The sequence below is a fragment of the Pelobates fuscus genome, chromosome 6 (genome assembly GCF_036172605.1).
Source record: "Pelobates fuscus isolate aPelFus1 chromosome 6, aPelFus1.pri, whole genome shotgun sequence".
In the NCBI taxonomy this organism is placed as follows: domain Eukaryota; kingdom Metazoa; phylum Chordata; class Amphibia; order Anura; family Pelobatidae; genus Pelobates; species Pelobates fuscus.
In genome coordinates this window covers 271390193-271414954 of record NC_086322.1, presented here as the reverse complement: position 1 = coordinate 271414954, position 24762 = coordinate 271390193, and the positions used below count along the sequence as shown (strand labels likewise).

The following is a 24762-nucleotide window of genomic DNA, read 5'->3' as shown; positions in this document are numbered from 1 at the left end:
TTTATATATTTATACATGATACAGTGGCAGACTATAGTATATAAGAGGCATTGTAAATCTCTGTTTTTTTTTGTTTGTTTTTTTAACAGTGCGGTGTTTGGCAGGAAGATGGTACTGCAAGCCCATGGTAGTGTTATGGTGCAAGTAGGCTATGGGAGCCGTCTCCTGTTCTGTGTCAGTTTTCAGGCAGTTTGACAAAAAGCACAAGGGGCCCATTTGCTTGCCATATTGATACACATATTGATACACCTCTTCATCAGCAATACCAATTTCATTCATACTTAGATGGCATTGACAGACTTAATAGGTCAGATATTGCAAACAGAGTTGTATTTTTTCTATAAAACACAGAGTTTTAAAGAAAAAGAGTTTATATTTTTCTAATACTAGTGACTTAAACCAATACCGCTAAATGCTATGTATAGTATGGGTTCCATATTGCAGGTATCAACACCACTAATTATTAGCATACTAAAGCATTAAAGAATTTTTGTTAAGCAGTTTTTATTATATTGTTAATTAAAACAAATATTTGAGTATTCTAATTTGGACAAGAAAAAACTTTAAATAAATAACTATGAATACTAATAGTTAGTCTGTGGTTTTATCCACGTTCTCTAAAATGTAAGCTCATTTGAGCAGGGTTCTTAATAAACTCTTGGATCTGGTTCCAAGCACCATAACCACTACTGTAGCTAATGCTGTGAAAACTTACAACAGCTTGACTTGTTATATCTCCATATCATTAGAGCATCTCCACTGTGTCTATTAATGGTAGCACAGAATGCCGTTTGCCATTTCTGAAGACCTACCAAAAAATCTTAACTGCACAAATCCCTCGTTTTATCACCTAATCATAACCAAGTGGGAGAATTCAAGGACAGATTCTGCATCACCTTACCTTTTTAAACAACTGAGATTTTCTACATTCAATACTCTTAAGCATGAATTGCAAGGTATTTACGTTCAGGCTTAGTTCGAAAAGTGTCATTCACTAGCTCTCATAAAGTTACAAAAAGATAACTCACCCCAACTCTTCACAGAAGTTCACCATTATTTCAAATCCAGCCATGGAAGCTTTATCAGATGCCTTGGTGTCTCCTCTTTTTGACTGGAAAATAAAAGTTTTAGGGATTTTTACTTGATTCTGGGTAATACACTAAACATAGCCTTATAAAAAAAAAAGTCAATGGTGGGTCGATATATGGTCAAGCCTGGTATAACCCTTGAATCCATGACAGAGCCTGAGATCCCTTCTGAAACAGAGGTTGGGCAATAACTACTTAATGAAACCAAGGTCGGTATATGCTGCCTCTTGAAATCAGTTCGGGCCTGTCCCGAAACCAAGGGCAGGCCTGGGCCGCGTCCCGAAACCAAGGGCAGGCCTGGGCCGCGTCCCGAAACCAAGGGCAGGCCTGGGCCGCGTCCCGAAACCAAGGGCAGGACTGTGCTACATACTGAAACCAAGGTCAGGACTTGGCTCACTCCTGTATAACGATAACACTAACACTAACAGGACTATTTACTAAAGGGATAATTCAAAGTAAATTTCAAATTAAGGCCACATTATGAACAAGAGAATTGTTGCAGTTTAGCTTATTTGGCCTTAAATGTGATATTCACTTTGAATAACCTGGTTAGACTTTTCTTCTGGGACTCTATAAAGCCTTTCCTTTTTTCCAGTCTGTAATATAGGAGTCTCATACACACCTGAGCTTGTGTTATTTCCTTCTTGATGAGGAAACTGATTTGATCTCGGTCAGTTCTGGAATAATACAGACGGCAAAAGGACTGCTTTCCATCTCTTCCGGCCCTTCCCGACTCTTGGTAATAGCCTGCCATTGACTTGGCAATGTTCCAGTGGACAACAAACCTGCCACAAATCAAGAGAATAAAATAAAAAATATTTTTTTTTTGAGGCACATTACTCAAGAACAATAAATACATCAAAGATTGCTTTACTCGAAAGGTAACCCCTTCCTAGCGGTGTGCCAAAGTAAAACCTTGAAGTCCCTATTTATTTATTAAGTACCATATTTAACTTGTGTAATATATGGGTGTGAAGGATGCTTTGTGAGGTTGTATCTGTGTATATGTGGGGGCTGATAGTACTGTGTGTTATGCATGCGTGTAGGATGTCTGTGAGGTTATGTGAGTGTATTTACAGGCTGTGTGTAGTGTTGTGTATGCATTGTGGTAAGGTTTGTGTGGAGGGGTTGGCGTGTAGAGGTATGTGTGTGAATATGGGCTATTTGTGGTCCTTTGCGCATGTGTGTGGCAGGAGCTGTTTGTTAGTTATGTTTGTATTATTGTGTGTGTTTAGGTTGCCTGTTGTGTTATGTGTATACCCTGTTTGTGGTATTTATATATGTGTGTGTCTCTTTGGTATTGTGCATGTGTATGTTGCCTTTGTGGTAATTGTGTGTTTGCTGTCTCCAAGAAGTGTATTTACATGAGTTGCTTCTAGTATTTGTGCTGTAGACCTCTCCTAGTTGACAGGAGTATCACCGACAGGGATTCCCTTTCCCCTTAGTAAAGCCCCCAGAGTGATTATAACAACCCCCAGAGTCATCAGCCGATGCTTGATGTAAGTATAAACACACATTATTGAGTGTCTGTCCCATTGTTATACACAGGCCCCAACAGTGGGTCACGTCCGTGTGTCTAGACACGAGGTAACTTTATTAACGATCAGACACCCAGGTGCCCGACTATAATGTACCCCGAAACAACTTGTTCCCCTGCCCACATCCCCAAAAAGCTGTCACCCCCAGATAGCTTACCCCTAGGAAGGTACTCTTTCGAAAAAGCGCTGAGATCAGAGGTGCCTAGCTCAAATAGTGCGACGGATACGTTTTGCCTGGGCCACGAGCATCCTCCAATCTGCCATCTCGTTCCAGTGCAATGGGTGGAAAAACCCGGTGAACTTTCGATGACTGCATTCGAAGCGGGTACATGGAACTCCCACATGACCTGTGTGTCTTTGGATTCCTCACCACCTCCTCTATCACCCCTCCAAATTGCACCCTGTTTGGTGGTCCTGGGGCCATGAGCCACCTCAATGACCAGACCGGACCGCACTTACCTCCTAGGAAGCTCCCAGTCGGGCACACCGTGTCTGTGTGAGGTCCCTGTGTCCACGATTAGGTGTTCTAGCTGGGAGGCACGATAGGAAGAGGATTTGGCTGGGTGATTACAGTCCTTTCAGGAGAAGGTGGTGGCTGGTAGACATGTACTAGTCTTTGGTGACTGGGCAGCCACTGTGTGAGGACTATGAACTGACTGTTGTTGTGAGTGTATGTGTGCTGTTTGTGGTGTTGTGTGTATGTGGGCTGCCGGTTGTATCGTCTCTAGAGTGTGGACTGTCTGAGGTTTTATGTATGCTCTCTAATGTTAAGTGTGTGTATATGTGTTTCTTGTAATATTTGCATGTGGTGCAGGCTGTCTGTGGTAGTGTGTGTGTATATGTGGAATGTCTGTTGTGTTTTTATTTGTAAGGGCCCCCTAGGGTTTTGAGTGTGTACTTGAGTGCGTGGTGGGAGCTATCTGTGGTGCTGTGTGTTTGCTGGCCATCTGTTATGTAAATGTGTGCATGTGAGTTGCTTGTAGTATACTCACATATATTCTATAATCTCTCTTCAGCCTAATGGCATTGAGGTTCAGTCTTACAGACCCTCATTTTTTGGATTCAATTGTTTTTATTCATAGGTCAGCAAAACAAGACTTGACACTATATTGTCAATGCTTTATGTAGCTAAAACATTCTAAAAAAAATATGCAGAAAAGTAAAAGTAATGTAAAAATACTCCCTTTCAAAGACCTTGAAGATGCATGGCTTAGAGAAGCTGACTTCATCATCCCACACAGGTAGACTCGGCAGACTCTCCAGACACACTCTCCAGTCTCTGGGGTCTAATTCTATCCCATGAACATCAGTCCAGGAGATGTATTAGATATGCAGATTATGCCCCAGCTGCACTTAGCTTAGACATAATACACTGGATGAGTAGAGCTGCTTTACAAACTGATAACGGTCATTATGCGGCTGCTAGCATTTTATAGATCGGTTTGTAGTGTTAGGAATGGCCTCTCTACAGTGAAGAGTAACCTGTGTTTACACCTTCTTTGCCAAGTCTGAGCTAAGAGAGCTGGCTGAGAGGAGCAGCGATTTTTACAAATTGCTTCAGTTAATAGCCACTTACAGATTCTGAGAGTGAGTACAGGGAATTCTCTGTATCTATAGCTTTGCAACAATGCAAAGTTGTTATGGTATTTAGACTAACCCTTTAATTTGTATTGTTCTGTGCAAAAGTTGCACATTTTCAATACACATAAATAATGTTAGCTTGAACTTCATTTAGTTTAATGAACATTCCGAATTGGAGTTATTAGTCTATATTTTTCGAAGGAACACTCCAAACTCAAAGCAAAGCCTGCTGTAGTGGTTATGGTGCAACGTAAGAGTCGAAACATAGAATGTGACGGCAGATAAGAACCATTCAGCCCATCTAATCTGCCCAATTTTCTAAATACTTTCATTAGTCCCTGGCCTTATCTTATAGCTAGGATAGCCTTATACCTATCCCACGCATGCTTAAACTCCTTCACTGTGTTACCCTCTACCACTTCAGCTGGAAGGCTATTCCATGCATCCACTACCCTCTCAGTAAAGTAATACTTCCTGATATTATTTTTAAACCTTTGTCCCTCTAATTTAAGACTGTCCTCTTGTTGTGGTAGTTTTTCTTCTTTTAAATATAGTCTCCTCCTTTACGGTGTTATTCCCTGTATCTATTTAAATGTTTCTATCATATGTTGTTACTGAATAAAATATTGCCTTTCTAAATAAACCACTATGGGTGCCTGGACTTTTGTGTCATTTTCCAGTATAATTTTGGGTGACTTGCCCAACCTGTCTGGAGCACCCTGGTGGGATAATTCCATGGCAGCATGTGCATTGTCTATTTTCTGTTGCAAACCTGAATGTACTCAGTCAAACTGTTTGCTAACAGTTTGTCAACTTACAAACATGGCACCAGTCACTTCCTACATTGAAATTCAGTAACACCTGCATGGAGCTTCCGTTAGCTCTTTTGAGCAAAGTCCTGCTCTGCAGGGCCAGCACATAGGCTGAAAGCTTCAACAGATCTTTCTCAGCAAATACCTGCACCAATAGACTATCCTAGAGCAGAGAGCTTCCGGCTCCTAATGGTGGAGGTGACCAGTGCCCACCTGTACTCAAGTAAGTTGTACAATGGTTTGACTACTTACACTGCTGGGTGCAAGAGCACTCCTGGAACCATAACCACTACACTGCCTCATAGTACTTATGGTGCTTGAAGTGCTCTCTTAATACATTATGGAGATAAAGCAAATAGTATAAAACAACACAGTAAAAACCTTATTTTTGGCAAAAAATGCTGATTTGAAAAGGTTCTCCAAACATAGCCACAGCTTTTATTCCTCACCTCACATTAGCTTTATCAACACCCATTCCAAAACTGATTGTAGCCACAATGACAGGAACCACGTCTTCCATCCACTCATTTTGAACGGACACTCGGTCACCTGCTTTAAGGCCTGACAATGATACACAGGACAAATTAATGTGTTGCTATGTACATGAATAATCTGATACACTTTAAGCATCAGACTGGGACAATGTACACATTAGGGTAGATTATATCATGTAGATTAGTTTATTTGGCTAGATGGCTTTAATGACTCTTTTAATGCCTAAGAACGGGGACAATTCCAGCTTAAAGTGTTCAATTTAAAAGCATCATAAGTTTAATTTTTGAAAAGCTTTAGAAGTTAATACTAAAGGACCTGGTTTTCTCTTCTGAAAAAAATGCTTGCCTGTCACTCACCAGCATGATATGCTTTAGATTTGACCCCTCGTTGGGATAGTTGAGTAGCCACCTCCTCACAAGTATCCCTGGTCCGGCAGTACACAATTCCACAGCCTGAGAAACCCTGTGTGAGATTGGGCAGCGCCGTGAGTAAAGATTCACTTAAAAAAATAGACTAGACTGTTGACATATTTAGAACAACCTTAATTGTCCTTTACATGAAATCAATGTTTTTATACAAAATAAAAGTAACAAATCTCTACAAAATAAATGTTTTCACACAAAATTAATGTAGAAATAAACACCTCTTTACAATGCAATTGGGCATCAGGCTGTAGAATAATGAAGCATTGATTTCTACATATTTTATTTTTCGCACCCTGTAAATACATATTTATTAAATACATAATCCATAGTATTGAAAACTGGAAAGGGCCAGTTCCCCTAAGGTATGTTTTATGGCTGCAATGTGTACTTTGTGCCCTCTTGTTTGTCCTCTTATCTGGACAAATATATAAAAAGCCATCCAATTTCAATCTAAAATAGCAGTCCTACCAGTCCAAACTTTAGACTATAAGATGGCCGCATATACCAATGATATTTACTAAACCTATGACTTCATTTCCATTTATGTTTTGTTGGGTAATCCAAGGTTTTATATGTATGGAATATAAATATAATAATATCCAACGATGACATAACAGTTTGATCCAGACATGTACAATTCGCTTCGGTCCGAATGCGAATTCGGACGAATTTCGGGCAATTCGGACATTCGGGTGCTTCCGAATGTCCGAATAGCTGAATTGTCAAAGTGCCGAATTGTGGAAGTCCCGAAGTTCCGAAATTACCGAATTTCCAAAGTACAGTATTGCCTAAGCACTAATATACTTACCCAGTGGAAGAAGAAGAATGTTACACTGTATACAATTTTAAATAAAAAGTATACAAACATAGCAAGGATTCAGCTGTAAGCATTTGCAACACTTACAACAATCAAGTAACACACATTCATATGTAAGTTACTTAGCCAGTCAATGGAATGACAGGAATGAATAAGTAGATAACTCCCTAATTCCCATGGTATTAGGGAGCTATCTACTAAAAGGCTGAAAGACCTGTGGCTGTTCACTGTTTAAAAAAAAAAAAAAAAAGGTTCCCCCACCCTGGAATGGCGGGTGGGGGCCCTAAAGTAAAATAAGGAGGGGGACCTATTGTCCTCCCCCCGGCTCCCACCCATGAGCGGTGGGTGGGGGCCCCTAAACTTCGGCACTTCGACCCTTCAGAACTTATATTGCAGCCGCTTAGTAGATAACTCCCTAATTCCCACGGTATTAGAGAGTTATCTACCAAAAGGCTGAAAGACCTAAATTGGTCTTTAAGCCAAATTTACTAATACTAAGTAAAAATTACTTAGTATTAGTAAATTATGTCCCTACTCGCTATACCGCGAGTAGGGGCATGTCTATTAAACAGTGTGCCTGTGGCTGCTGACTGTTAAAAAAAAAAAAAAAAGTTACCTGAACGGCGGGTGGGGGCCCTAAAGTAGAAATAAGGGGGGGGGACCTATTGTCCTCCCCCCAGCCCCCCCTCCATGAGCGGTGGGTGGGGGCCCTAAATACCAATTAGGGGGGGGACACCTATTGTCCTCCCCCCTGGCCCCCACCCCTGAGCGGCAGGTGGGGGCCCTAAATAAAAATGTAACCCCCCCAGGTGACTAGGGGTCCCCAAACCCCTAGTCGCCCCCCTCCCCCCCAAAAATAACCCCTACCTATCCCCCTCACCCTAAAAATAATGAGGGGGACCTTTAACTAAGTACCTGTAAAAATAAAATAATACCATTTGAGGTTTTCTTCTAAAATCTTTTTTCAGCCCCAAAAAAGGTCCCCCCCACCCCCCCCCCCCCCCCCATTATTTTACTTTAGGGCCCCCAACCGCTGCTCGGGGGTGGGGGCCAGGGGGGAGGACAATAGGTCCCCATCCCTTATTCAAATTTAGGGCCCCCACCTACCGCTCATAGGTCCCACCCTTATTTTACTTTAGGGCCTCCACCCGCCATTCAGGGGTGGGGGCTCAGGAGGGGGGGAACCTTTTTTTTTTTTTTTTAAACAGTGAGAAGCCACAGGCTGCTCACTGTTTAATAGACATGCCCCGATTCGCGGTATAGCGAGTAGGGGCATAATTTACTGATACTAAGTAATTTTTACTTAGTATTAGTAAATTTGGCTTAACCCCTTAATGACCAAACTTCTGGAATAAAAGGGAATCATGACATGTCACGTGTCCTTAACGGGTTAAAGACCAATTAAGGTCTTTCAGCCTTTTGGTAGATAACTCTCTAATACCGTGGGAATTAGGGAGTTATCTACTAAGCGGCTGCAATAGAAGTCCCGAAATGCAGAAGTTCCGAAGTTTAGGGCCCCCACCCGCCGCTCGGGGGTGGGGGGCGGAGGATAATAAGTCCCCCCCCTTATTTGAATTTAGGGCCCCCACCCACATACTAATACTGTGGGAATTAGGGAATTATCTACTAAGCGGCTGCGATAGAAGTTTCGAAATGCCGAAGACCGAATTTTCCCCATGCACATACCTAGTTTGATTTTTTCAAAAGTACCCAATATCTGGACAACAACAACTCCCATTCCCCCTACCACCACCACCAGACACATCCAAAACTACATTTGAGCTGCCAATAGTACCAATTCTTTCAATGGGCACCTATTGATAGTCTGAGAGTGCCAACTGCCTAGCTAACCCTTCCTTGTAATGCACTGCAGAGAGGAAGGAAGCTGGGAGGAAGAAGAACCGTCGCTGGAGCCCCAACTTCCCATTTCCAAATGGATTAATCCCTGAAGATAAGCAGGTGCTCCTTTAAAAGTTACAGGCTAAATCTTGTAATGGTGTACGGCTTTGTGGTCTCTTACCCCTTTAGGATTTTTATCTCCCAGTGCTTTCAGGCAGAAGTCCTTTAGGTTCCCATAAGGATCGCTCAGTAGCTCCTTCATTTGAACATCATAGAACAGGTTGTACCGGAAGCAGGGAGTTTTAAATATAGCTATGGGTTGACGCAACTTTAGTGCAGCCATTATATCATTTTGCACTTGCTTAGTGGCAGTCGCGGTTAGGGCTATACATGGTGTTTGTGGTATCCGTGCACGCAGGTTACCCAGACGCATGTAATCTGGGCGGAAATCATGACCCCACTCTGAAACACAATGCGCTTCATCAATGATGAGGTAGGACAGAAGGCCGCGGTTAAGAAGCAATGTTAGGGTGGGCTGAAAAGATGGGGAGGATGCCATCTCTGGGGTGATATACAGCAGTTTGATTTGAGGGTGCTCATTTTCCAGGTCCTGCTGAATTTTCTTGCGTTCTTGAACTGGCAACTTTGAATTAAGAGAGCAAGCTTTAATCTTCAAGCTTAGCAGGTGATCTACTTGGTCCTGAAAAGGGATAGCAACAGGAAAAGGTGATATTAAAGAGACCCGAATAGCAGTTTAATTCTAAATACAAATTAGACCGTTAAAGGGACACTGTAGGCACAATAGTCATTTCTTCTCATTGAATTGGTTATAGTTCATGGTACTGTCCCTCCATTCAGTGCTAAACTATTTTCTAGCAATTTAACACTAAATAAGGGTCCTTAGCCATCCATAGCCCAGCCTCCACTGGAGTTATGGTTAAAGCTTAGATCACACACTTCCTTGTAGCCACACCAATTAATAACAGCTATGGTGGCTGTGATAGGCTAAACGCAGTCAACACAATGCCTGAATATAACTCCAGACTACAGGGCGCCACAACCACTAGAGTATATATAAATGCCAAACAATGAAGAAATGACCATGGGTGGAAATCCAAACAATCCACTTTATTTTGGAACAATAAATAAAATAGTAAAATATGTGCAAAATATGCAGGAAAAAACAATATAAAATATTAACGGCCAAATTGGCTAAGAACCCCTAAGGACAGCAGCTATGAACTCACAGAAGCCTTTAAGTATAATAAGGTGCCAAGTGCTAAAGTGCAAACAATGCAAAGTGCTTGATGTAACTTTAAAGAATGGACACCAATACTGGACAATAAAGTGCTTACAGGAGACAGAAAAGACTGCTGTGCCGAAAGTGCAGGGATCTTGTGGGTGCTCAACGCGTTTCGTCGATCTCGACTTCCTCAGGAGCTTGCTGGGTGTGCACTGGTCCTCTTCTTCTTTTAAATCTGCCGGTCCGACCGCCATTCCCCGGTCGCGCATGCGCAGATCGCGCCGTACGTGCCATCATACGTAATGACGCACGGCCGGTCGATGTGCGCATGCGCAAACCAAGCTGGAACGCAAGAATAACTTTATGTATACTTTACACAGCCGCATGACGAGCAGCCCGAATTAATCGAGCGCTCAATGTGGATGCGGTCTGAATTTACAGACCTGCCTATCATGCAATCCTTCAAAGATACACAAGATTGGTAAATTAGAGCATGCAAATAGGACCATGGGCACTGGGATTTGGCTAATGGGGCAAAGATGAATTAAATTGATATGCAGGCACTCTGCAAATATATATAAAACTTAAAAAAGAAAGATAGTGAGTACTAAAAAAGGGACATATAAAAAGGACAATCAGGTTCATTTGCATTGCTAGAAACGCAATATACAGATTACATATGTATATGAATAAGGCTAACAGAGGAATCTAATATTAACCAGATGTAACTGACATTGAGATACTTCAATATGTCAGTATGGTGTGAAAAAGATACTGAGGATCCTTGAAGTATCTCAATGTCAGTTACATCTGGTTAATATTAGATTCCTCTGTTAGCCTTATTCATATACATGTGTAATCTGTATATTGCGTTTCTAGCAATGCAAATGAACCTGATTGTCCTTTTTATATGTCCCTTTTTTAGTACTCACTATCTTTCTTTTTTAAGTTTTATATATATTTGCAGAGTGCCTGCATATCAATTTAATTCATCTTTGCCCCATTAGCCAAATCCCAGTGCCCATGGTCCTATTTGCATGCTCTAATTTACCAATCTTGTGTATCTTTGAAGGATTGCATGATAGGCAGGTCTGTAAATTCAGACCGCATCCACATTGAGCGCTCGATTAATTCGGGCTGCTCGTCATGCGGCTGTGTAAAGTATACATAAAGTTATTCTTGCGTTCCAGCTTGGTTTGCGCATGCGCACATCGACCGGCCGTGCGTCATTACGTATGATGGCACGTACGGCGCGATCTGCGCATGCGCGACCGGGGAATGGCGGTCGGACCGGCAGATTTAAAAGAAGAAGAGGACCAGTGCACACCCAGCAAGCTCCTGAGGAAGTCGAGATCGACGAAACGCGTTGAGCACCCACAAGATCCCTGCACTTTCGGCACAGCAGTCTTTTCTGTCTCCTGTAAGCACTTTATTGTCCAGTATTGGTGTCCATTCTTTAAAGTTACATCAAGCACTTTGCATTGTTTGCACTTTAGCACTTGGCACCTTATTATACTTAAAGGCTTCTGTGAGTTCATAGCTGCTGTCCTTAGGGGTTCTTAGCCAATTTGGCCGTTAATATTTTATATTGTTTTTTCCTGCATATTTTGCGCATATTTTACTATTTTATTTATTGTTCCAAAATAAAGTGGATTGTTTGGATTTCCACCCATGGTCATTTCTTCATTGTTTGGCATTTATATATACTCTAGTGGTTGTGGCGCCCTGTAGTCTGGAGTTATATTCAGGCATTGTGTTTATTATGTTTAGAGGTGGAGAGTGACCTCGTGACAGTGGCCTGCCTACACTAGCTTTGTGACTTATCATCACCTCCACCACCCACCCACTTATTGTAAACGCAGTCAGCTGACACTCACAGCCAATCACTACCATCTATTGCTGCTCAGGCTAATGCTTCCTTATTACACAAGCAGTATAGATTGAAAGGGCTGCTGGGGACTCACTGAAACATTAAAAATGGTTTATCACTAAAAGACAGGATTGCACCAGGGAACTCCAGATACCATACTAAACTGCTGGTATCCAAATGGGTGGCATAATTCTCCAATATTATGAGAAGCCACGCCCCTCAACAAACCAAATCCACTGACCTTATAAAGGGACACTGAAGGAACTATAACTATTTCATCTCATTGTATCGGTTATAATGCCTAGAATCTCCTGGCGCTGTACCTGAGAACTCTCGTATAGGATTAAAATATTAAAAATGGTTTGATGCTGAACGGAAGGACAGTGCCAGAGGACTCCAGATACTCTGACCACTTCAATGAGATGAAGTAGTAACACTGCCTACAGTTTCTCTTTAAAAAGAATGGAACATTTCTTAATTAATCTTAGGTAATAGGCTAGTTTTCAGTGCACGCTGGCCTCCACCCTACTATACTGATTGGTTGTTGATTGCTTTTTCAAGCCGATTGGCTGATTCTTCCCCCTGGCTATGGACCATGCCCCACCAGCAGTGATCTATCCCCTGAGTATACAGTATTAAAAATGTGCTCCAAAGACAGCAACATGTTAGCTGCCATATGACAGATGGAAACATTGAAAGACACAACAGTCAAAAAGGGTAAGCTTCGTTCGGCACTCCAGATGTTGAGGTCGACAACTCCACTGATGAGTTTCCAGCATCATGGCTGTAAAAGCATTATGGGTGATGTAGTCCACAAGATCTGGTGTGCCGATGATGGCCTTCTCCTGGTCTAACAGTTTACAGCAGATAGGGCTCAATCCAAATGTCATAAACTGTTAAAATTCTCAGGTTTTTTACATGACTGGCAGAGGGACCATACCTGAATCAGAGCAATGAGAGGAGAGATGACCACAGTAATTCCCACGGCTAGAACAGCAGGAAGCTGGTAACACAAGGACTTCCCTGCACCAGTTGGCATGCAAACAAACACATCTCTTTCACCTAAAGAGTAAACAGTAAAATATGGATTAGGTTTTCTCATATATAAATGGTAAAATGAAACACTTTTTTAATATTGCTGCTCAAGAATGCCTGGAAGATCTTAATCATAGATAACATGCAAAAGGGTCTTCACCAAACTTTGTATACTGTGCCGTATTTTCATATAAATAGGTTCTCCCTTCTAATTTGGAGGCAATCACATAAACAATATAATACGGATGAGGGGTTTGAAACAAGTATTTTAATTTTCTCCAGTAATATAGCTTTCGGGAAGACCAAACTGGTTGGCAGAGAGTGTATGTGTCAAGATATTCCCCACATGGTAGCAAAACACTGTTACGGCGCCCGCCAGGTGCTCTCCGGTGTGGCAAGTACCGTGCACATATAGAAGCTGTCCAGCTCGGTCCCATGTCCTATGGCCATGTTGTGCTCCGCGTTCTGACTGATGCTGGCCGCTGACAAATGGGACCCTCCAGTCTCTGCCCAGATTCTTGACGCAAACGTGCGTGTGTTCTCATGCAGACGTTACACACACACGTTCCATATATCCCTGCCATTTTATGTAGACTTATTTTGACCTTTTCTCTGTGCCCTGTCGTGATTTGCCTTGTGGTTATCCGAGAGAGCATTTTATTTAGTCTATTGTATTTTGACACGGATTGTACCTGGACTATTTTTCCTTCTGTATTCCTTGATTCAGGGCCCTTACCGACTGTTGTACCACCTCAATATTAGTTAAAGAGGTGTTCAGCAAAACCCATGCCGAAACGTTATCACACAGACCTTATGCCTGTGCTACTGATCTACTACATGGTACCATGCCACCCAGAGGCCAGGTATACCCTTTGTCTCCCCCCATGAAAGCAAGAAACTCTTGTTATAGGTTTTATATGTAGATCATCCTTTCCGGGCAGTGCAGCGTTTTTCTTTGTCTTTTTCTTTGCCTTCAAGAAAGAGGGTGAGCCAAGTCCATGTATAGACTATAGGGGTCATGATAAAATAGTGATCAGGAATGTCTACCCCATTCCTCTTATCACAAAGTTATTTGATAGTCTACAAGGGTCGAATATCTTTACTAAATGCAATCTTAGGAGTGTATACAACCTGGTTAGGATAAAGGAAGGTCATGAATGGAAAACCGCATTTAACACAAGAAGTGGGCATTACGAATATCTAGTAATGCCATTTGGTTTATGTAATGCACCAGCAGTATTCCAAGGCTTCATAAATAATGTGTTATGGAAATATATACATACGTCCAGGTATATCTTGATGATACATCCATTTATTCATAATTGCCACAATCATGGCAATTAGTCTAACCTGCTCTCTTGAGTAGAGTGAATCATCTGGGCACAGCCCTTTCTATGTTACCTATGGTAGACATCCCTCTATCATTACTACTATGTGCTCTTGACCACCATTTCAATTGTAAAAAAGAAAACTGGAAACAGGTTCAACCAACACTGGAATTGGCTTCTTCTCAATACAAATATTCATGCTGAAGAGCTTACTGTGGCTCCTAGTTATCAGATTGAGGACAGGGTTTGGCTTCCAACACATAACATCAAGTTGAAGGTAGCCACAATGAAACTAGCCCCGAGAATCCTTGGCCCATTTCGAGTTTACGGAAAATAAGCCATGTGTCTTTTTTACAAACCATGTGTCTTTACTCAAATCTTGGTGTGCAATCGCTACATGAGGCCCTCAGTTCATCCTGCCCTGTTGGGATCAATGGTCAGGCCATGTATGAAGCCCGCTCCATTATTGACTCGAAACTCACGGGTTCTTGTCTGTGACGTGCATGCTGCTTATCTACTACGCTCCTTCCATGCAAGGTTTCTCCATAAACCTGCTCCTTCCAGCCTAGTGGGTGTTTTCCAGGGAAGGGGTACTGTCACTGCACCTGTCAGGCAAGCTCCAGTGTTCTGCATTTCGGTGCAACTCGTGCTAATGTAGGAGTTGCCGCGCTTGCCAACATGTCCTCTGCCGCACTGTACTCCGGAATTTTGACTGATGCCCTTTTATGGCACGGAAGTTTTTCTTGATTCTGGCTTGTCTTACCTTTTATGTTCTCTCTGTCATTCCTGACCCTCGCTTATTCTATATTATTAGACTCAAATCCAGTCATTCTAAAGTCCGGTAATAAGTTATAGTATTCTGGTTATATTTTATTTGTTGTTAACTTAAGTTCTGTATGTTGGGCATTTGTTAAATCCTGACAAATACATAATGAAAGCTTTCCACATACAAATATCGAGGAGGATGGATCCAAAGTAAGACATCAGTGAATAAAAACACAACAGAATTCTCCATATAAATCAATGAAAAAAGGTAAGAAGTGTGGACCCTGGTTGGTGAGGGCAACAGAGAATAGGGCAAACAGTGTCATACAGAGTGGGACTGGCCAGAGTAGCGAGGGATGTCCAAGTCATTCAAAGTCAGGCTGAAATCAATGCATCTCTATGGGGAAAGTATAGGGCTGAACGTTTAGGGCGCTGCACACTGTAACACTGGACTAGCAAGCACCTCTAGTGACAACCACTAGAGGTGTAAACACATTAAAAAGCTTGCAGGGACAAGCTATAGACACCAGAACCACTACATTAAGCTGTAGCAGTTTTGGTGACCATAGTGTCCTTTAAGATCTGTTATTTTGGTCGTTGAAAAGAATGCATTGTTAGAAAAAAGAAAAAAAAAAACCTGGCTTCTAACTTTTTTAGTTGGCTTTTAGATTTAAAGCAAATTTGTCAAACCCTGGGATCATGTATATACTAGACGAGTCAGATGGTCAGAATTCCCTACTGTCCTACTCAGACAGTCTTTCATGCGCTGGGGCATTTGACAAAATTTGAATTGCAAGTAAAATATTGTTTTATCTTGGGTCTTTCCCAATCTGGAATGTGAAAAAGTTTAACCTCCGAATAATGTTGTTACAGGAGCCACAATTAAGGCATGGCAAGGTCTCAAAGTTGGGAGTGGAGAGAAAAAAAAAAGAAAAAGCAGTGAAACAGGCCTAGATGGGCCAATGTCCGCTTTAATTAAACAGTCTTGAGGTAGAGAGGTGAACTTTAAAATTCAGTAACATTGGGGCATGGTTTTATTTTTGAAAAAGATAAGGTAGATAAACCTTTTGAAGGCGTTTGAGGGACACTATAGGCAACCAGACTCTTTCATCTCATTCAGTGAAATTTTCATTTTAGAGAAACCTCAATGTTTACATTGCAGTACTAAGACTGTCTACTAGAGAGCCACTAGAGGCCCTTCCTGGTACTTCACGGAGATTGACACACTTAACCCCTTAAGGACACATGACATGTGTGACATGGCATGATTCCCTTTTATTCCAGAAGTTTGGTCCTTAAGGGGTTAAAGGTAATAAGGTGCTAGTAGACCCTAGGCACCATAACCACTTTACTTTTATGAAGTGGTGTTGGTGTCCCCCGAGTGTCCCTTTATAAAAAAACTACATGTTGCAAATTAATGTATAGTTGGAAGTCTCTAACAAAACTATACATTTAAGTACAGCAAATTAGACTTGAAACATGTCAAGTCACAGGAACCTTTGTGAGTTTTTAGTTGGTAAAGTAATAAATCTAAGTCTCCAAAAGTCTTCTAAAACACAATGAAAGACACATTGCAGTTCTAAAATCCAATAACTCCTTGTAAAAATAGCAGGCCATATAACTAAAGTGTGAGCTGTCTGGAAAGTGAAATAAAAGTTTTAGGATCATAAACAGGAAAAATTCTCGAGCAGATGTATTGATTGAATTGTAGCGATTTAAAGGGACACTAGAGGCACCCAGACGTTTTTTTTAGAGAAACTGCAATGTTTTCATTGTAGTGTTAAGCGGCCACGAGGGACTGTCTACCAGACAGCTGCTAGAGCCGCTTCCTGGCCTTTCACGGAGTTTGACTTCGTGAAACTCAAGTTCTACATGTTGGGCATATTTGTGTTAAGTTCTGCATGTTGGGTATTTGTTAAATCCTGACAAATACATAATGAAAGCCTTCCACAACGTGAAATTACACTGCACATCCTCACACTCAGCGTCTGGAACAAAACGCACAGTAAAGCAATGAGGCAATGCTTTCCCATGGGAAAGGTCTTATGTGCTCACCGAGCATGCCCATTAGGTCCCTACCGTCGGACGATGTCGAATGAGGCGGACCTCGGTGCTGGAATTGGGTAAGTGAATAAAGAATTATTTAACCATTTACAACGCTAAGGTGGGCGGCTGAAAAACATGTTAAAGTTAGAAATACAACTTTGTATTCTATTTCTAGCACTAAAGTATTCCTTTAGTGACGATACCATCAAGTCTGGTGTTGGTCATATCATAGTCAGAGACGTTCCTCCGTGCTGTTATGAGTTAACTACGAGGTAGTGAGCATAGAGTCCAGATAGGGTGAAAGCTGGTGAATTGCAATAATATTCTACAATCAGTGGGTTTCAAGTACATGTCAGTCTCCAGCCTGTCATTTCTCTTATATGTAGTCAAGTCAAGAAAATTGATCTGGGATCCATCATGGTGCATCAAAAATGTAATATCACAATCCGCAAACCTAATGATTTAAAAAAATTCGATCAGTTGATCAAATGGCCTGTCACAAACACCAAAGATGTAATCGATGTAACATCACCAGATGCTGGCCTAGGTCATAAACAGTGTGCTGGGGTAGAATGAAATTCTTCAAAATGGATCATATAAATGTCAGCAAAGGGTAGAGCCATCGTGGACCCCATCATAGGCCCCTTGACTTGTTTACAAACAGAAAGGAATTCCTACTAAGGATTAGATCACGGATTTGCAGAAGGAAAGAACGTTAGAGTCCTTAGATTTGTGGGACAAAAGTTTTTGCACTGCTGTGACATACTGGAGATGCCACACATAATAAAATACATGATGGGACAGCATGATAGTCAAACAACTTTCTGAGCAGATCACTGTTATCAAGTTTAAAAGACTTTCATTTTTAAACAGCTGAAGAGGGCTCAGAGCCTGTGAGTATTTTGTGAAAGTATAAAACAGGAATTACGAGATTTTGTTTATATAGAAACTGTTTTAATTCTTCGCCAATCAGGCCTTTAGAAAAGACTTGTCAAGCCATATTATCAATATCCCTTAAAATAAAAAATATATATACATATATATACTGTTTTGAAGGTCCAAGAAATATTGCCGTGTACTGTGCTGTAAAAAAATTAGTAATAAAAGATAACTAAATAGAAGGAATGGAAGATCAACAATCAATCACCTTTCACCACAGTCCTTGTTGCATTTTCCTGGAGATCTGACCGAAATGAATTAAAACCAAAGATGTCTTTCAGAGCCACCTGAACACAGCATTTAGAGCGGGCAGCTGAAGAGGTAGAAGGCTTGGCACACATTTTTTCTGAGTGCATGGATGGCACTATTAAAAAACAAAAAAACAAAGTCAGCATCAAGATGAAAAATAACTACCTACTCTATACTCCCCACATGTAGAGACTCACTGAAGTGTATTCACTAAGCTAGGCGCTGAGGAGGCTCGGCGAATTAACTGCAAAGTTTAACACTTAATGTGTTCCTTACCAATTAAGAATTAGCAGTTCCCCTCTGAAATCTTTACAGTCACAATTTTAGTTAATACACCCAATTGTTTGCTCTCCAGTTCTTGGTGTAACCCACAGGTTTCTGCTTATTTGGACACGTGGAAGTTAACATATATTTGGTACATAGAAATGCTCTTGTTGGAGAGGAATTAAACATTTCAGTGGATAAGCAGAGTTCAATAAATAGCAAAGATATTGTCAGCAGAATTAATGAAACCCTTAACTACTAGAGGAATCTTTTTTTTTTTTTTTTAAAGGAAAATGGAATGACAACTGACTGAACGAAGAACATATTTTACCATTCCTATTCTTACCCTGGGATAGAAAATAAATGTTAATAATTTCTTACACTTACAAATTTTTCTCACTAGGGAGCCACAAAAGTTATCTTAAGACATTTTTAACCTCCAAAATCAAAATTGTGGCTTACCACCTCCCATATCCATTGACAGGGAGTTAAATTTTCTACTGCCCAATTAATATTTTACGGGAATACAGTTACGGTACAATATCACTAATCACTGGGGGCGTTTTCATTCTTATGACACCTTGATGAATTGTTGGTATTAGAAAGCTAGAAAAGGGGATTCAAGTCAACCTCTCTCTAAATATTTAAGATGTAGGAACGTAGCCAGAAACAGATCGGTTTGTTTACTAAACACCAGAGTATAGTGAACTGTGACCGAGTTCACAATTTTTTTCCAAATCAGTACTCTTTGCACAAACTGTGTAATTCGGGTTTCAATTCTTAATCTTTGATACTATTGTGACTAGTGTTCTACTTTATACCTAGACACCTGGGATTTAAAATATTTTTTTATTTTAGATTGACTCAAGAGGACTTAAAGGACCACTCTAGGCACCCAGACCACTTCAGCTTAATGAAGTGGTCTGGGTGCCAGGTCCTTCTAGGGTTAACCCATTTTTTCATAAACATCGCAGTTTCAGAGAAACTGCTATGTTTATGAATGGGTTAAGCCTTCCCCCTATGTCCTCTAGTGGCTGTCTCATTGACAGCCGCTAGAGGCGCTTGCGTGCTTCTCACTGTGATTTTCACAGTGAGAGCACGCCAGCGTCCATAGGAAAGCATTATGAATGCTTTCCTATGTGACCGGCTGAATGCGCGCGCAGCTCTTGCCGCGCGTGCGCATTCAGCCGACGGGGAGGAGAAGAGGTGGATCGGAGGACGAGAGCTCTCCGCCCACCGCTGGAAAAAGGTAAGTTTTAACCCCTTTCCCCTTTCCAGAGCCGGGCGGGAGGGGGTCCCTGAGGGTGGGGGCACCCTCAGGGCACTCTAGTGCCAAGAAAACGAGTATGTTTTCCTGGCACTAGAGTGGTCCTTTAAGTAGAGTCCTCAAGTCGCTAGTACAGTTTCCTCTCCTTTGCTACCGTAAAATGCAGAAGCATTTGGGTTTGAGCACAAGTGATAAGATGAGAGCACCATCTGACTCTCTTAGTCTATCACTGGCCACCCACTGTGAATAATGCTTTAGAAATCTATGTTCCTGAAGCATTACTCACTATGGGCAGCCAGTGATAGACTGAGTGTCATCTGGTGCTCTCAACCTAACAGTGACATTCCTCCAAACATTTAAAATGGAAGGGACACATTCATTTTAGGGTTGTGAGTGGGGGTGTGGCCTGGTACATGGGCTGCTCTGATAAATTTTAGGTTACTTTCTAATAATTTATGCAACTATTAAATTAAATAATTTAATTTACAACACAAACAAAATATCTTATTTACAGGCTGATTTATAGACAAATTCATTGTAGTTTAGACACATCGTTGTGGAGCTCTGTTTAAAACTCTGACAAACCAACAATGCAGCTTTCCTTGACAAGAGGAACATTAGGATAGACAAGAGGAAGAGAAGGACTTGTGCCCAAAACAGGGACTATCCCTGCACTTAGAGGGGTATGCAAAGGTGATCAGCAGAGGAGAGTACAATGGACTCCACATAAGTATTACACCATTTGAAAATGATTTCACACTTAAAGGTAATAAGATGCTAGTACACTCTAGGCACCATAATCACTTTATTTTATGAAGTGGTTTTGGTGCCACAAGTGTACCTTAAAAAAAAAAAAAAAAATACATATTTCTAAATAAATTATAGTTGGAAGGCCCTAACAAAACATATGAGTACAGCAAATTAGTCTTGAAATCTGTCAAGTCACAGGAACCTTTCTGAGTTTTTAGTTGGTAAAGTAATCTAATAAGTTTCCAAAGTCTCTAAAAGCCTTCTAAAACATAATGAAAGACACATTGCAGTTATAAAATCCAAAAACTCCTTTATACAAAAAACAAAACCCAAAACATTATTTTAAAAATAGCAGGAGTAACTAAGGTGTGAGCTGTCTGGAAGTCCAAAGTGAAATTAAAATTTTAGGATCATAAACAGGAAGAATTCTCCAGTAGATTTATGTAATTAAGTTTGAATTGTAGCCATTTAAAGGGACACTATAGGCACCCAGACACCTTCATCTCATTGAAGTGGTCTTGGTACAGTGTCCCTGTTCACTTAACCCTGCAATGTAAAACATAACATTCAATAAACAGTGAACTGGGCAAAATTATAGTAGTATGGCTGCTATCAATTTATTGAGCAGTTCCAACCATCTGATAATTGGAATTGCTCTTTAGAGATGAACTAATTATAATCCCTTGCTATACAAAGAATTACGGGACAAGATCAGTCCCTACAGACCAGAACAAGCTGCTCCTAATTGCAGCGTTTCATTCTAATGTGGAAAGAATCTGGCTGCAGCTGAGGGCACACTAAGCAGTGCACCAAGGAAAACACATCAAAAGGTGAATATTTCATTTTTAATTGTCATTATTATGGCAATATTTTAGCCCAGCATTTCAATTTTGCGTAAGTAGAAGGTCTTGTTCTTTTTAAGTATATCAGTTTTGTGCAACTTTTCACATCGCTCATTGGCTGAGAAATGTCACCTGACATTCTCAGCCAATGAACGGTAAACAAAACTTATATCACTAAAGCAGAATGAGAACTTTCACTTTAAAGGAACACAAACATGTATTCTGACCCTATAATGTTAGAACCACCATCTAGACCCCCTAAATGTAGTAAACTTGTACTTTTAGTCAAGTCTGCTGCTGCCTCTGATCTGTCTGCTTGGCTGACATCATTAGAAGTGATTATCTGAGCCAATCACAATGCTTTCACATAGGATTGGCTGAGACTGTCAAGGAAACAGATCAAGGGCAGAGGCAGCACAAGTCAAACACAGCCCTGTCCATTCAGCATCTCCTCATAGAGATGCATTGAATCAATGCATCTCTATGAGGAAAGTTAACTGTCTCCATGCAGAAGATAGAGACACTGAATGGCAGTGCTGCCCCCAGGAAGCACATCTAGTAGCCATCTGAGTAGTGGCCACTAGAGGTATTCCTAGTCTGTAAAGTAAACACTGCATTTTCTCTAAAAACAAAACAACAAAAAAACAGTGTTTACTGCAAAAAGCCTGAAGTAAATGATTATACTCAACAGAACAAATACAATACGCTGGTGGTGTTCTGGTGACTATAGTGTCCCTTTAATGATAGCAAAGATGAGAGTCTACTGGTAAGTGGTTCAAGAATGTTTTTACTCCTTACTGTGAGCTAGTGACAGAGGACACCTGACACCATTGTGTCCTTTAAAGAGGAACTGTCACTTCCAGAGAAATGACAGTTCCTTGTTCCTTCAGCTCAGTAAATATTCTTGCAGCATTTACTGGAGTGAACAATGCAATAGAAGTAAAAATAAAATGTACTTACTTCCACTGCATCACCTTATTGTGCCGACATGATGTCTCCGCATTGTCTCCAGCAGTGACATATGCTCATATGCGCCATGAATATGGCACTGATTTAACTAATTCAGATACTTTTCCGTGGCAAAGCAAGTAAAAAAAATAAAAAAATCCACAAAATATAAATACATTTTTTTGAAAGAAAAGTAGCGCATCCAATTGCAAATTTTAAACAGCACAGGGCACACAGGTATAGTAAGAGGTAATTTAGTATTAAATGGAATCAGACTGCCGGGGAAATGATATTATAAATATATTATAAGGGCCATGTTTTAGCTCTTTGTAAGAGGTCCAGCTGCTGCCTTGTATTTAGTTTAACATGCTGCCTGTGCTGTGTGTGAGGGGGTTAGTTTAACATGGTGCCTGTGCTCTGTGTAATGGGTTTAGTTTAACATGGTGCCTGGGCTCTGTGTGAGGGGTTTAGTGTAACATGCTGCATGTGCTCTGTGTGAGGGGGTTAGTTTAACATGGTGCCTGTGCTCTGTGTGAGGGGCTTAGTGTAAAATGGTGCCTGTGCTCTGTGTGAGGGGTTTAGTGTAACATGGTGCCTGTGCTCTGTGTGAGGGGTTTAGTGTAACATGGTGCCTGTGCTCTGTGTGAGGGGTTTAGTGTAACATGGTGTCGGGTTTAGTGTAACATGGTGTCTGTGCTCTGTGTGAGGGGTTTAGTGTAACATGGTGCCTGTGCTCTGTGTGAGGGGTTTAGTGTAGCATGGTGCCTGTGCTCTGTGTGAGGGGTTTAGTTTAACATGGTGCCTGTGCTCTGTGTGAGGGGTTTAGTGTAACATGGTGCCTGTGCTATGTGTGAGGGGTTTAGTGTAACATGGTGCCTGTGCTCTGTGTGAGGGGTTTAGTTTAACATGGTGCCTGTGCTCTGTGTGAGGGGTTTAGTGTAACATGGTGCCTGTGCTCTGTGTGAGGGGTTTAGTGTAACATGGTGCCTGTGCTATGTGTGAGGGGTTTAGTGTAACATGGTGCCTGTGCTCTGTGTGAGGGGTTTAGTTTAACATGGTGCCTGTGCTCTGTGTGAGGGGTTTAGTGTAACATGGTGCCTGTGCTCTGTGTGAGGGGTTTAGTGTAACATGGTGCCTGTGCTATGTGTGAGGGGTTTAGTGTAACATGGTGCCTGTGCTCTGTGTGAGGGGTTTAGTTTAACATGGTGCCTGTGCTCTGTGTGAGGGGTTTAGTGTAACATGGTGTCTGTGCTCTGTGTGAGGGGTTTAGTGTAACATGGTGTCTGTGCTCTGTGTGAGGGGTTTAGTGTAACATGGTGTCTGTGCTCTGTGTGAGGGGTTTAGTGTAACATGGTGTCTGTGCTCTGTGTGAGGGGTTTAGTGTAACATGGTGCCTGTGCTCTGTGTGAGGGGTTTAGTGTAACATGGTGCCTGTGCTCTGTGTGAGGGGTTTAGTGTAACATGGTGCCTGTGCTCTGTGTGAGGGGTTTAGTGTAACATGGTGTCTGTGCTCTGTGTGAGGGGTTTAGTGTAACATGGTGCCTGTGCTCTGTGTGAGGGGTTTAGTGTAACATGGTGCCTGTGCTCTGTGTGAGGGGTTTAGTGTAACATGGTGCCTGTGCTCTGTGTGAGGGGTTTAGTTTAACATGGTGCCTGTGCTCTGTGTAATGGGTTTAGTTTAACATGGTGCCTGTGCTCTGTGTAATGGGTTTAGTTTAACATGGTGTCTCTGCTCTGTGTGAGGGGGTTAGTGTAACATGGTGCCTGTGCTCTGTGTGAGGGGTTTAGTGTAACATGGTGCCTGTGCTCTGTGTGAGGGGTTTAGTTTAACATGGTGCCTGTGCTCTGTGTGAGGGGTTTAGTGTAACATGGTGCCTGTGCTCTGTGTGAGGGGTTTAGTGTAACATGGTGCCTGTGCTCTGTGTGAGGGGTTTAGTGTAACATGGTGCCTGTGCTTTGTGTGAGGGGTTTAGTGTAACATGGTGCCTGTGCTCTGTGTGAGGGGTTTAGTGTAGCATGGTGCCTGTGCTCTGTGTGAGGGGTTTAGTGTAACATGGTGCCTGTGCTCTGTGTGAGGGGTTTAGTGTAACATGGTGCCTGTGCTATGTGTGAGGGGTTTAGTGTAACATGGTGCCTGTGCTCTGTGTGAGGGGTTTAGTTTAACATAGTGCCTGTGCTATGTGTGAGGGGTTTAGTGTAACATGGTGCCTGTGCTATGTGTGAGGGGTTTAGTGTAACATGGTGCCTGTGCTCTGTGTGAGGGGTTTAGTTTAACATGGTGCCTGTGCTCTGTGTGAGGGGTTTAGTGTAACATGGTGCCTGTGCTCTGTGTGAGGGGTTTAGTGTAACATGGTGCCTGTGCTCTGTGTGAGTAGTAATAACAGACAGTAACACACAGGCCCTGGCATTGGCCCCCCATTATAATAATGATAACAGACAGTGCCAGTAGTAGGAGCATATGGTGTCCTAGCACAGTATACAGTCACGGAGCCCACCGCCCGCATCCCAAACATGAGCTACACAGCCGCCGCTATGTACACACAGGGAAACACTCACAGAAACTACCTGCCCCCACAAACCTGCGCCAGTCACCGCCAGCCGGACCGGCGCGCTCTGATGAC

The 24762-nt window shown here is 41.8% G+C and overlaps 1 protein-coding gene across 1 annotated transcript in view; it reads right to left on the bottom strand.

Annotated features, from left to right (window-relative positions):
- The window catches only part of RECQL5 (RecQ like helicase 5), a 99267-nt gene extending 74551 nt beyond the window's left edge, over positions 1-24716 (bottom strand). The window contains exons 1-8 of the mRNA XM_063459136.1: positions 24698-24716; positions 18030-18185; positions 12649-12770; positions 8777-9295; positions 5871-5976; positions 5469-5580; positions 1711-1873; positions 1029-1111 (exon numbers count right to left, since the gene is read on the bottom strand). Coding sequence (XP_063315206.1) covers positions 1029-1111; positions 1711-1873; positions 5469-5580; positions 5871-5976; positions 8777-9295; positions 12649-12770; positions 18030-18177 — 1253 coding nt within the window. The 5' untranslated portion in view covers positions 18178-18185; positions 24698-24716. The remainder of the gene's footprint in view (positions 1-1028; positions 1112-1710; positions 1874-5468; positions 5581-5870; positions 5977-8776; positions 9296-12648; positions 12771-18029; positions 18186-24697) is intronic.
- Positions 24717-24762: the final 46 nt, after the last annotated feature.